The sequence below is a fragment of the Orcinus orca genome, chromosome 3, assembly GCF_937001465.1.
Source record: "Orcinus orca chromosome 3, mOrcOrc1.1, whole genome shotgun sequence".
In the NCBI taxonomy this organism is placed as follows: domain Eukaryota; kingdom Metazoa; phylum Chordata; class Mammalia; order Artiodactyla; family Delphinidae; genus Orcinus; species Orcinus orca.
The window spans coordinates 54,752,461-54,765,445 of record NC_064561.1 but is presented as its reverse complement, the minus strand read 5'-3'; the positions used below and the strand labels follow the sequence as shown (position 1 = coordinate 54,765,445).

Here is a 12,985-nt window from a genome sequence, read left to right as displayed (position 1 = left end):
GCAATTATAGATAAAGCTATAAGCGTTCTTTTGTAGGTCTTTATATGGATGTATCATTTCATTTCTTCAGGTATATTTCTAGTTGTTTATATACTCTGTCTAGTTTTCTAGCTATTTCTGGTGAGTGGGCAAATCTGGTACCAGTTATTCTTTTATAGCCAGAAATGAAATTCTGTTATTTCAAGTTCAGATTGTCCCAGATTTGGGTAGCCAGCCCCTTCAAGCTGGCTTCTTTGTCCTTTTGATGATCTCTATTCTTTGAGCACTTCCTTCCTTTGTGGCATATGATGTTGCAGGCTCATCTTGTATTTTTCCTGTCCTAACCTGGAATTAGCCATTTCTCCAGAAGCCCTGGTCGGTCCCTTTAATGGAGAATGATATTTAGAAAATAAGATCTGGGTGCTAGGTATACTTGTTGCTATTTGGGTGTTGTCCTCAGGCCCCTCAAGGCTGCTATCCTTGCTTGGGCTTCCAACCCTACCATCCTGTTGCTGCCGCCCTGCACGAATGTCTTCCTAGCTTGACTCCAGTCAACTCACTTACTGAGGAAAGGAGAAAGGGAATTAGGCAAGCCTTTATGGGCTCCAGGGTTTGACTGACCTTGAGGAGGTCGGGAATGTTCTTGCATGGAAGTGAGCCATTTGTACACACAGAAGTCATCTGCCCCTGAGTAGATGCAGTCTGGATCCAACGGGGACCATGCGATGCAAAGCAGTCGACCTCGATGTCCTCGGAAATTGCAAAGAGGCTCTTCCTGGAGAGTATCCCACACCTAAAACCAAAATTCACACAAGAGAATAATTTCTCGTTATTCTATTGTTTTTTGGGGGGTATACATTTTAGAAAAAATCTTAAAAATCTGTGTACTCTTATTTCCTCTTGTGATTTGTACCTTTAGGAGTTCAGTTTCAGAAAGTGCTACTTCCTGTGGGAGATTTTTGTATTCTGGGATATAGAGGCATTCCCATGTGGATGATTTTGAGTAAGCTTTAATGGTGCCCTATGGATTTCACTGTCCTCAACCAGTATCATATGTTATTTTTGGGCTGGGGATTCAGATACCATGAAGAGAATTCTAATTCAGAGCCCACACCTGCACATGTGATGGATGCTTAGGGTTCTAACTTCTCACAGCTGATTCTTCTGTCTGTGGGCAAATGATCAATTTCCTTGCTGTTTCTTGAATTACTCCAGTCTGCACTGCACAAAGGGTAGCCCATCATGGCTCTCAGCTCTGTGCAGGTAGCTCATTGACCACTCAATACTGAGACAGACATCCATCACAGATGATAGATCCTAAGGTCTCTTCTGGTTCTGATAACCGAAACTCACCCCATACCTCTGGTTTGGCATCTCATCTTTATTTTTGAGAACTTGGAGGTCTGAGTTACCAATTTATTATTAGAAATATTTTTTCATTACTTATAGTCACCATTCTGTGATAGAACAGAATGGGAGGAGTACTTTTCACATCAACTTTAGTCCATTAAACTGACAGTAGGTCAGAATGAAATCTTTAAAAACATCAGAATTTAGCTAGTTCCTATTAATATTTCCCCTTTCATCTAAGTAAAATACACCCCAAACTTAGCCTGCCAAGGGCCCAGATATGTTTAATAAACTAAAATGCCCTCTAGAGCTCAAAAAAATCCCTTTCTATAGAAGATAATGGTGAGGGAAGGAGTCTGTACAAAACTGGGGGAAAGGAGGAAAGAGTCTGAGTTAGAGTACACAGTGAAGAACCCACTGAATCAAGGACGCAATAGTACCTGAGCTGTACCATCATAGGAAGCAGATATCAGTCTTCCGTCATGATGTGGGCTCCATGCCAGACTGGTAATCTTGGCTGTGTGCCCTGAGAGGGTCCGGTAGGGCTCTGTAATGGTCACTGGAGATTCAGGATTGCTCTCTATAAGACAAGGGGATGATGTCATTTCTACCAGCAACAACAACAGAAAGACATAAAGGAAGGTATTAACATGGCAAGAGTCAAGATTTTGCCACGTGCTTTCTGTGTGATTTTCAATATTGTTTCTACGTGGGCAGTGTTGTTTAGTAGTTAAGTGCATAGGCATATCCACAGTGCCTGGCACATGGGCTCACTGCAAGAAGTATTAGCTATCATTCTTTCTTTCTAAAAGCCATCAAAATGAAAATAATACATTTTGGATGTGATACCAAGAACATATCATGTATATGGCACTCTAGCTAAAAATGTGTGACCTGAATCTAGTCATGAGAAAATAGGAGACCAAACTAAATTGAGGGGACATCTACAAAATAACAGGCTGGTATTCTTCAAAAAAATCAACATAAGGGACTTCCCTGGTGGTCCCGTGGTTAAGACTCCACACTTCCAATGCAGGGGGCATGGGTTCAATCCCTGGCTGGGGAACAAGGATCTCACAGGCCGCGTGGTGCGGCAAAAAAAAAAAAGGCTGACAGACTGTTCTAGATATAAAGGACAATATTGGATCAATTGACAACACGAGAATAAGCATGGCAGATCAAACTATTGTATTAAATTAATTGAAGTTTATAATGGAATTATGGTTATGTAAGGGAATAGCCTTATTCTTACAAAATACACAAATATTAAGGGATATGGGGCATGACACATGCAACACAAACAGTTTGGAAAAATACATACATACACACACACACAGAACAAATCAATATGACAAAATATAAGTTGTTGAATCTGTGAGAGGGTATATGGGAGTCCTTTGTACTATTCTTGCAACTTTCCTCTAAGTCTCAATTATTTAAATATAAGAAGGTAAAAATAAAATGAAATGGATTCTGGCCATTTTTTTCCTTTTTCTATTATTCAGTAGATATGAAATAAAAAAACAAACTAGGGTGACAGTATTACAGTAGAAAAAGATCTGCACTGCTCTTAAGTATTAAGTTAATGCTCTTCAATAAGTGATGCTGAGAAAACTGGACAGCTACCTGTAAAAGAATGAAATTACAGCATTTTCTCATACCGTATACAAAAATAAACTCAAAATGGATTAAAGACCTAAATGTAAGACCTGAAATCTTAGAACTCCTAGAAGAGAACTCTTCGACATAAATCATAGCAGTATTGTTTTTGGCTCAGTCTCCTAAGGCAAAAGGAACAAAAGCAAAAATAAATAAATGGAACCTAATTAAACTTAAAAGCTTTTGCACAGCAAAGGAAACCATGGACAAAACGAAAAGACAACCTACTGAATGGGAGAAAATATTTGCAAATGACTGATAAGGGATTATTTCCAAAATACCTAAACAGCTCATAGATCTCAGTGTCAAAAAAACAAGCCACCCAATTAAAAAATGGGCAGAACACCTGAATAGACATTTTTCCAAAGAAGATATGGCCAACAGGCACATGGAAAGATGCTCAGCATCGCTAATCATCAGAGAAATGCAAATCAAAACCACAATCACATCATTTCAAACCTGTCAGAATGGCTATCATCAAAAAGAACACAAATAGGGACTTTCCTGGTGGCACAGTGGTTAAGAATCCGCCTGCCAATGCAGGGGACACGGGTTCGAGCCCTGCTCCGGGAAGATCCCACATGCTGCAGAGTGACTAAGGCTGTGTGCCACAACTACTGAGCCTGTGCTCTAGAGCCCGTGAGCCACAACTACTGAGCCCGTGTGCCACAACTACTGAAGCACACGCGCCTAGAGCCTGTGCTCTGCAACAGAGAAGCCACTGCAATAAGAAGCCCATGCACCGCAACGAAGGGTAGCCCCTACTTGCTGCAACTAGAGAAAGCCCGTGTACAGCAACGAAGACCCAATGCAGCCAAAGAAAAAAAAACAAAAAACACAAAACAAAACACAAACACAACTAACAAATGTTGGTGAGAATGTGGAGAAAAGAGAACTCTGGTACATTATTATTATTATTTTTTCTCTCTCTCTCTTTTTTTTTTCCTCTAGTACATTATTGGTGGGAATGTAACTGGTGCAGCCACTATGGAAAACAGTATGGAGGTGCCTCAGAAAACTAAAAATAGAAGTACTATATGACCCAGCAATTCCACTCCTGGGCATATATCCAAAAAAAAATGAAAACACTAATTCTAAAAGATACATGTACTCCAATGTTCATAGCAACATTATTTACAACTGCCAAAATATGGAAGCAACCTAAATGTCCATCAACAGATGAATGGATAAAGATGTGGTATATATGTACAATGGAATATTACTCAGTCATAAGGAACAAGGAAGTTCTGCTGTTTGCAACAAAAGAGACCTAGAGGATATTACGCTAAGTGAAATAAGTCAGACTGAGAAAGACAAATACTGTATGTTTTCACTTATATGTGGAATCTAAAAAATAAAATGAATAAATGTGACAAAACAGAAACAGACTCGTAGATACAGAGAGCAAACTAGTGGTTATCAGTGGGGAGAGGGCAGAGGGGAGGGGCAAGATGGGAGTGTGGGATTAAGAGGTACAAAGCTGTATATAAAATAAATAAGCAATAAGGATATATTGTATAGCACAGGGAAAGATAGCCATTATTTTATAATAACTTTATTATTTATTTATTATTATTATTATTTTTTGCGCTACGTGGGCCTCTCACTGCTGTGGCCTCTCCCGTTGCGGAGCACAGGCTCCGGACGCGCAGGCTCAGCGGCCATGGCTCACGGGCCCAGCCGCTCCGCGGCATGTGGGATCTTCCTGGACCGGGGCACGAACCTGCGTCCCCTGCACCGGCAGGCGGACTCTCAACCACTGCGCCACCAGGGAAGCCCATATAATAACTTTAAATGGACATAATCTATAAAAATACTGAATCGCTATGTTGTCTACCTAAAACTAATACGATATTGTAAATCAACTATACTTCAGTTTAAAAAAATTAAGTTTATGTCCTTTGCCAAAGTAGATATTTAATTTGGAATTAGGACTAGGATAAGCTTTCTAACATATCATGCTTATTAGTTACAAACTGTCTGCTATTTATTATTAGCAAAATCTATGTACACTATTAGTTTTCCTATATTCCTTTTAACTTGAGAGAGTCACTGCTAGAATAAAAATTGTTTTGTTATTACAAATAAAGATTCTCAGGAAATCACTGGAAATTAGTTCTAGAGAAATTTAAAATGTCAACTTGAAATTTTCACTATGGTTGACAGCACATACTCTCCAGCACTTTGGAAACAGATTAGTGTCACATTATAATTTCTTCATATTAGAAAAAAAAGTAACTACATCTCCTTCACATTAAAAGAACAGGTGCCTCTGACCACTTATTATGGTTCTTCTGGGTGCTGAAGAAATTCAGAGAAGTTTAAGATTCATTAAGGAATACATCATATGAAAATATGAAAAAGATCAACGTGCCAGGCAGGGACTAGTAGTTACTAGAACACATGCAGACTCTGCAATTAGACAATTTGGGTTTGAATCTAGGCTCTATCATATACTAGCTGTGGGACTTATGGAAGTGAGCTAACCTCTCTGAGCCTCAATTTAACCAGGAAAATGAAGATAACAAAACCTACCTCCCAGGACTGTGAGAATTAGATGCAGTCACACATGGAAACACTGAGGGAAGGGGATATAAACTGGCAAAATCTTTTTGGAGAGCGACAGTTTCACACAAGATGAAAAGTCATATCCCTACCCCTGGCCTGGAATAACTATAGCAATAACTATACTTTAGAAAATCTGGAGAAAACATGCAGCAAACTAATAACACTGGTTTTTACTGAGGGATGGGATTAGGGAATTTTGTCATGTTTGAAACTTTTGTTGTATTTTAAATAAAGTGAATATACTACTTTTGAAAGCAGAAAAATTATAAAAGTAGTATTTACTTTAATACCGAAAAGAAAGGAAAAAGGCACAGAAATTGGAACAAGAAGTAGCAGAACACATATACCACCCCCAATATGGAAAGAAACCAAAGTTACCTATGACGGTCTGCAGGTTGTGCACATAAATGACTGCATTGTTGGACCCAGAGGCCATCAGATAGCTCAGCTCTGGCTGGCTGCCATACTCATGATGCCAGCTAATAGTGTTCACAAGCTTGTGATGCTGCTGGATGGTGCAGATCAGTTTCAAGTTAGGAACCTTGAATATTTCTATTGATCTGGAATAAGAAACACACCAAGACAAGAAAGATGGATGCTCAAATTACAGTCCAATGCAAACAGGTATCTCCCTCATCCCATCAGTCAAAGAAAGGTGAAATGGAATAGGATAACCCTATATAAACTGCAGAGGTTACTCTCTCACAAAGAACCAGACACAAAAAGTAGTCTTTCAAACAGTTTTCACAAATCTCAACAATCTCTGGAAAGTTGTGTTTATCAGGCTCTTATAATAAATGGTGCAAGGGAGAAGCTAAAAGAAGAATTAATAAACAAATGGCTGAAATAGGGCTATGTTACTATGATCAACATTGGAAAGGGGGAAAAAAAAAACCCAAAAAAACAAAAACAAAAGAAAAAGATGTTGGAAAGGGCATGGTGAGGCCTAAAAAGCATTTCTGCCTAGGTTTACTGTAAAAAAAATGAAGGGAGATTTAGGCAGTTTAATTCTGGAGATGAGGGTTCTGTGAAGCACACAACAGCCAAAACACAGAGTAGAGCTGAGTACTCTTTGGGCTGAAAATATTTAACTTATTTTGCAGTTCTCAAAGATGCAGAGAGCTGAGTCATTTAAGGATATCAAGGATAAGTCAGAACATCAAACACAACTAGGTTTTCCCAACTAACATTACAGATGGCATTAGCTTGTGATCAAATATATGCGCAATTACAAAGTTTTTTTTATAAAGAAACAAACACATACCCATCTTCATTGCCAAGAGCCATGATTTTGCCATCTGCTTTCCAGCTGATCTCTGTGTGTACAGGCAATTTGTACTAGAAAGCAAAACAAACCAATCTTGACTGAAAACATTGTTCTTCTTACACATCAGTGATGACAGTGTGGGGAAAAAAAAGAAAATCCCTAGTTTAAAAATGTTCTAATTGTACAACAGCCATTCTTATAAATAATCTACATAATTCGCCAAAGAGGTACTAAGAGCAACTGTTTGAAATACGATTTCCTAAATGGGATAAAAAAGAGAGGCCAGTAAATACTACATGTCTGCAGTGTCTAACCTTGTGAAATGAACTTAATTAAAATGATTTTTATCCCACAGTAAGACATGAAACATATCCATTGGCTTTGATAACATGGGGGTCGTTGCCTTTTTAATAGAAGTCATACACACTACACTTTTTTCTTCCTATCTCTTCTGTTTCTTTTCCAGAATCTTTTTTTTTTCCTAACTTTTTTTGGTGTTCCCCAAAGCTGCCTGGGCCCTCTTCTTTTCTTACGTGTCTCTTTAGATCACCTCATACATACCTGCAGCTTCTTTAGCTACCATTCATGTGAAGAGACTCCAAATTTCTATTTCCAGCCCAAACTCCTTATATGAGCCTCTGATCCATACATTTAACTGTCACAAAACTAAAAGTTTGTTAAGAATAGGAATTTTGTTTCTTTTATTCATTATTGAATGTTAATGTTCAGATGACATTTAAGACATGAAGGAATACAGTCAACAAAAATAATTCAATTTATGATTAAATGTTATTTTTATGCTAGCCATACAAAATAATGAGCAACAGTAAAAAATGCTCATTTGAAAGAGTAAGGAAATCTCAACATTTATGGTTTCATTTAAAAAGACAGTTCTGGCATACAGATACACTGATAGGATGGTAAAGAAAATGTGGCTAAATGTGGAAATCTCAGTCAAGGATATAAGGAAATTATTTGTATTATTTTTGCAACTTTTGTATAAATCTGTAATTATTTCACTAAAAAAATTAAAAACAAAATGACAATTCTGTCTTGAGCAAAATACCTTGTATCTGCACTTGAATACCATATTAAAAAATTATTTTTACGAATACCTCACTCTGGAGAAAGTGGCTGGCGTGAAAAGGCTGCTTTATATTCAAGATCAGAAAGTTTATAATAAATCACCATTGCAATTGAGAGACGCTTGAAATCTGCCTGAGCATAATGGATACCTCTTATAATGGCATTTATCATGCAAGATGAGAAGCCAAGAAGATGGAGAGATCATGAGAAGACTTTAGACCACAAGAACTCACTTTGATTGAATTGGTGTCCCTGATGAGTTTGTTGATGTCAAAGGCCTCTCCACTAAGCTTCCAGGGGTTGTGTTGTAAGACAATCCCTTCCCCTCCACAGCTGTATAAAGTGAGGGAAGGTCTGTCCCCTTCTCCTCCTATATGAGATAAGGAAAGAAAGCGTATCCGTTTTGTACTTCACCAGCTTAACTATTTGTTGCTATAGTATGACCATATCATACTATGAGATGTTTTAAAAGAATTACATTAATTTATTGGAATAAAGTCACTGTTCTTTGCATCTGAACACAGTTGTTGGGGGCAGAAATAAACGGTATATTAATTCTACATTAATATTTATAATACAACATATTTGCTTTAAACATTCTTCTGCCACTCAAAATAGTAGGGGTGCCAAAGCTGGGATCAGAAAACATGTTTCCAAAGTTTTGGGGAATTTACCTTCTCTTACCGACAAGTACTCTTTGGGCATTTAAATATATGGAGCTGCAGGACTTGCTATGACTAACTGTAAGAAGCTGTACTCAAAGCAATGATTTCTTTGGTGTTACAGCAATCATCCTGTTGATTTTTAAGAAGCAAACAGTGGTTCTGGTGGGTTTCTGTAAGGGCAAGTTTTATTTTCACCACTGCTAGAACTATGCTTGGCACAAATCAAGGATCAACGTTTGCTGAATGAATGAATGAATGAACTACCACTGCAATGCTGCTTGAGTTCTGATGATTTACACTGTAAACGTTTACATTATTATGGAAATTTACAGATGTTCCATTATATATGGTGAAGAAAAGATTACCAAAGACTTTTGCTGAACACATTCATTTTTAAAATTCTGCAAGACCTACCACTGTAGGCATACGAAAGAGAAATATAAGGCTGAGGGGTTAGAAAAGGAAAAGGGTCAGAATACATCAAAGGCAACAAGAGATCATTTGAGAAATTCTAAGTTTGCTTTAACTGTAGGTGAAAACAGATGATCATTAACATTATAATTCTTTTTTTAAATTTATTTTTTTAATAAATTGCTTATCTTTATTTATTTATTTTTTTGGCCACACTGCATGGCCTGTGGTATCTTAGTTCTCGGACCAGGGATTTAACCTGGGCCCTTGGCAGTAAGAGCACAGAGTCCTAACCACTGGACTGCCAGGGAATTCCCAACATTATCATTCTGATAAAATTAAAAGGTGATAGCAAATTTTAGTGAAAATCATTAGACTAGGTATCAGGACCAAGCATGAGATAACTATATTCACAATGAAAAAATTCAGCTCAAAGAGATCAAATATGCTTTAGTTTGGAGTTTGGAGAGGCTTATTCTGGGTGAATGCTTTCTAATTTATCACCTGTTACAACTGCCCTCATGGACCCCTGGGGACATAGCAGCTTGCTTAAGTAACCACTGCATTAGAATATTTATGACTCTTTCCAGGTTGCACATCCTAGGATTAAGTTGAAAGAAAGAGAATACTCTCACGTTTGTTACAGAATGACTCACACTTACCGGGTGCCATGGAGGGTACCGGTGGCCCCCAGGCTAATGAGTATACAGTCTTCTTGTGATATGTGCTAGAAATCTGTGGAGGCCTGGGGGGAAGGGGGATTACAAACAGAAAGACTTAAAACAGAAAGATATAGTGGAAAACAGACCATCTTTTTCAAAAAGTTACCTGTTATATAAACTTAGCTGCTGATATTAAAGAAAAATAATTTAACAGTACCCTTCTCCAAATAACTGACTGTAAACAAGCAAACACTTAAATAATATACCATGTAATGATAGCTACTAACAAAATAATTAAGTCCCAAACATACTTCACGCAGTAAAAGAATGCTATTAACCTCCCCAACTGGCCAGCTTGGGATCAATCTCTCCATCTCTGTCAAATATTCTAATATTACTGTAGTTATATACCAGTGTAAAGGCTATCACAACTAGAGAAAAACAGGACAAGACAGAAAATGCAAACTGTTAAGCCCAGAACTAAGGTTACTGCTAAGCATATATTATCACCATGCAGATGTATCCACCTTATATTCAAGTAAAAGACTGGAAGTCATTTTTGGCTTACCCTGTCGTTAACATCACATTCTTTTTTTTTTTTTTTTTTTGCGGTACGCGGGCCTCTCACTGTTGTGGCCTCTCCCATCGTGGAGCACAGGCTCCGGACGTGCAGGCTCAGCGGCCATGGCTCACGGGCCTAGCCGCTCCGCGGCATGTGGGACCTTCCCGGACTGGGGCACGAACCGGTGTCCCCTGCATCAGCAGGCGGACTCCCAACCACTGCGCCACCAGGGAAGCCCTATTTTACAGTTTTTAAAGGTTACTTTCCATTTAATTATTACAAAATACTGGCGCTGTTCCCCATGTTGTACAGTACATCCTTGAGCCTCTCTTACACCCAATAGTTTGTACCTCCCACTCCCCCACCCCTATAGTCCACCCCACCCCAACCACTAGTTTGTTCTCCGTATCTGTGAGTCCGCTTCTTTTTTGTTATACTCACTGGTTTGTTGTACTTTTTAGATTCACATATAAGTGACATCATACAGTATTTGTCTTTCTCTGTCTGACTTATTTCACTTAGCGTAATACCCTCCACATCCATCCAGGTTGCTTCAAATGACAAAATTTCATTATTTTTTATGGCCGAGTCGTTATTCCATTGTGTGTGTGTGTGTGTGTGTGTATACACACAACTTTTTTGTCCTTTCATCTGTTGATAGACACTTAGGTTGCTTCCATATCTAGGCAGTTGTAAATAATGCTGCTATGAACACTGGGGTGCATGTATCTTTTCGAATTAGTGTTTTTGTTTTTTTTGGATATATACCCAGGAGTGGAATTGCTGGATCATATGGTAGTTCTTTTTGAGTTTTTGATTTTTTTTTTTTTTAAAGAAACGTTGCTCTTCAGGGTATTTTTGAAGGTTGCTGTGGTGATTAATAATATGTGATGTGTCAGGACAGGGCAGTGCGGTTATTACCTTTAACATACACTGTATTCTTTGTATAATTTTAGAATTCCAGGATTCTAGAACCTATGACTGAACTAACTTAGCTGTTGACTTCTTTATTTCCATGTATCTGACACATTTATCATTATCACTCTAGACAATGAACCAATTTTTCTTTGGCTGAAAGAAGTAGAATAAGCATTTCTGGCTGAATACTAACAATGTACCTACAGCAACATCCTTCCTCCTACTACATACCTTTGCTGGTATCAGTTTGGATATTCAGCTTACAATAACCAAACGATAGTAATTTACCAGAATTAGTCAGCAGTTTTGTGATGTCACAAACCTATTTAAATTGATATATAGTTTTATTTTATTAAATACTTCTTTGAAATAGTGTAGCCTTTTTAAAAAAAGCTAGATATGAAGAAAAATAGTTAATGCGTATTCAGTTATACATAAGTACCTAAAAAACTGGCATATAAAAAGGTTAGCTGCACAGTATAATGAATGAGTCTCACTTAGATGCAAATGATCTTTAGGCAAACTTTTTCTGTAAAGGGCCAGATAGTCAGTGCTTCAGGCTTTGTGAAACATGCAATTTCTGTCACAACTCGTTTATTCTGCTGTGGTAGCATGAAAGCAGCCTCAGACAAGAGGTAAAAAAAATGAGTGTGGGGCTTCCCAGGTGGCGCAGTGGTTAAGAATCCTCCTGCCAAGGCAGGGGACACGGGTTTGAGCCCTGGTCCAGGAAGATCCCACATGCCGCGGAGCAACTAAGCCCGTGCGCCACAACTACTGAGCCTGCACTCTAGAGCCCGCGAGCCACAACTACTGAGTCCGTGTGCCACAACTACTGAAGCCTGCATGCCTAGAGCTCGTGCTCCGCAACAAGAGAAGCCACCACAATGAGAAGCCCGCGCACTGCAATGAAGAGTAGCCCCCACTCGCTGCAACTAGAGAAAGCCCATGCAAAGCAACAAAGACCCAACGTGGCTAAAAAAAAAAAAAAAGAGAGCGTGGCTGGGCTCTAATAAAACTTTACTTATGGACAGAGAAATCTGAATTTTATTTACTTTTCATACATTGTGAAATATTCTTTTCTTTTTCATTTATTTCAGAAGATAAAACTATTCTTAACTCATGGGCCATAATTCTCTAATCCCTGGCCTAGAACAGTGCTGTCCAATAAAGTAGCCCTTAGCCAAATATGGCCCTTGGGCACTGGAAGTGTGGCTCATGCAACTAAGAACTCAATTTCTAATTTTATTTATTTTAATTACTTTAACTATAAATAGTCACACATGGCCAGTGGCTACCAAACTGAACAGTGCAGGTCTGGAATCTAATCAAGCATCTAGAATAGCTGTGCCCAGTAGATTTATACTGTGAGCAACATCTGCAACTCAAAGCTTTCTAGTAGCCAAGTTAACAGAAGTAAAAGAAACCAGTGAAATTCAATTTTAAGAATGTATTTTATTTAGCTCAGTATATAAAAAGTATTATCTTTTAAAATATAGTGAAAATAAATAATTACTGAGGCATTTTACATTCTTTTCTGGGGACTAAGCCTTTGCACTCTCGAGTATGTTTTACACTCAGCACATCTCAGTAGCCACCTGTGACTAAAGACTACTGTAATGGACAGTGCAGCTCTAGACAGTTTATAGGAAATACAGGGAATACAAGGAATATAGGAAATACAGGGAATAGTGAAATGAGTTACAAGTCACCACAAAGAATTAAGAAGTCCAAAATGCAGGATATGCTACAAAACAACTTATCTGGAATCTTCAAATTGAAAAGGCAATGTTATGGAAAGAAGTGGGGGATTATTCTAGAATAAGAGACTAAAGAGACATAACAAAATACAATGTGTGAT

General features: G+C 38.2%; 2 protein-coding genes across 6 annotated transcripts in view; one reads left to right on the top strand and one right to left on the bottom strand.

The window, feature by feature from the left end:
* The window catches only part of GEMIN5 (gem nuclear organelle associated protein 5), a 45,223-nt gene that overhangs the window by 21,156 nt on the left and 11,082 nt on the right, over nt 1–12,985 (bottom strand). For all 4 annotated transcript variants that reach the window (XM_004280994.3, XM_012537165.3, XM_033407925.2 and 1 more), the window contains exons 10-15: nt 9,648–9,730; nt 8,143–8,279; nt 6,821–6,894; nt 5,935–6,116; nt 1,770–1,909; nt 601–772 (exon numbers count right to left, since the gene is read on the bottom strand). In XM_004280994.3, the coding sequence (XP_004281042.1) occupies nt 601–772; nt 1,770–1,909; nt 5,935–6,116; nt 6,821–6,894; nt 8,143–8,279; nt 9,648–9,730 (788 nt within the window). The remainder of the gene's footprint in view (nt 1–600; nt 773–1,769; nt 1,910–5,934; nt 6,117–6,820; nt 6,895–8,142; nt 8,280–9,647; nt 9,731–12,985) is intronic.
* The window catches only part of CNOT8 (CCR4-NOT transcription complex subunit 8), a 48,852-nt gene that overhangs the window by 33,468 nt on the left and 2,399 nt on the right, over nt 1–12,985 (top strand). Inside the window, exon 6 of one of the 2 annotated variants that reach the window (XM_049707837.1) lies at nt 3,940–7,872. The exons of the other annotated variant lie outside the window; for it this stretch is intronic. Within the exon in view, the coding sequence (XP_049563794.1) occupies nt 3,940–4,029 (90 nt within the window). The 3' untranslated portion in view covers nt 4,030–7,872. Of the gene's footprint in view, nt 1–3,939; nt 7,873–12,985 lie in introns of those variants that run through there. 2 annotated transcript variants of the gene reach the window in all.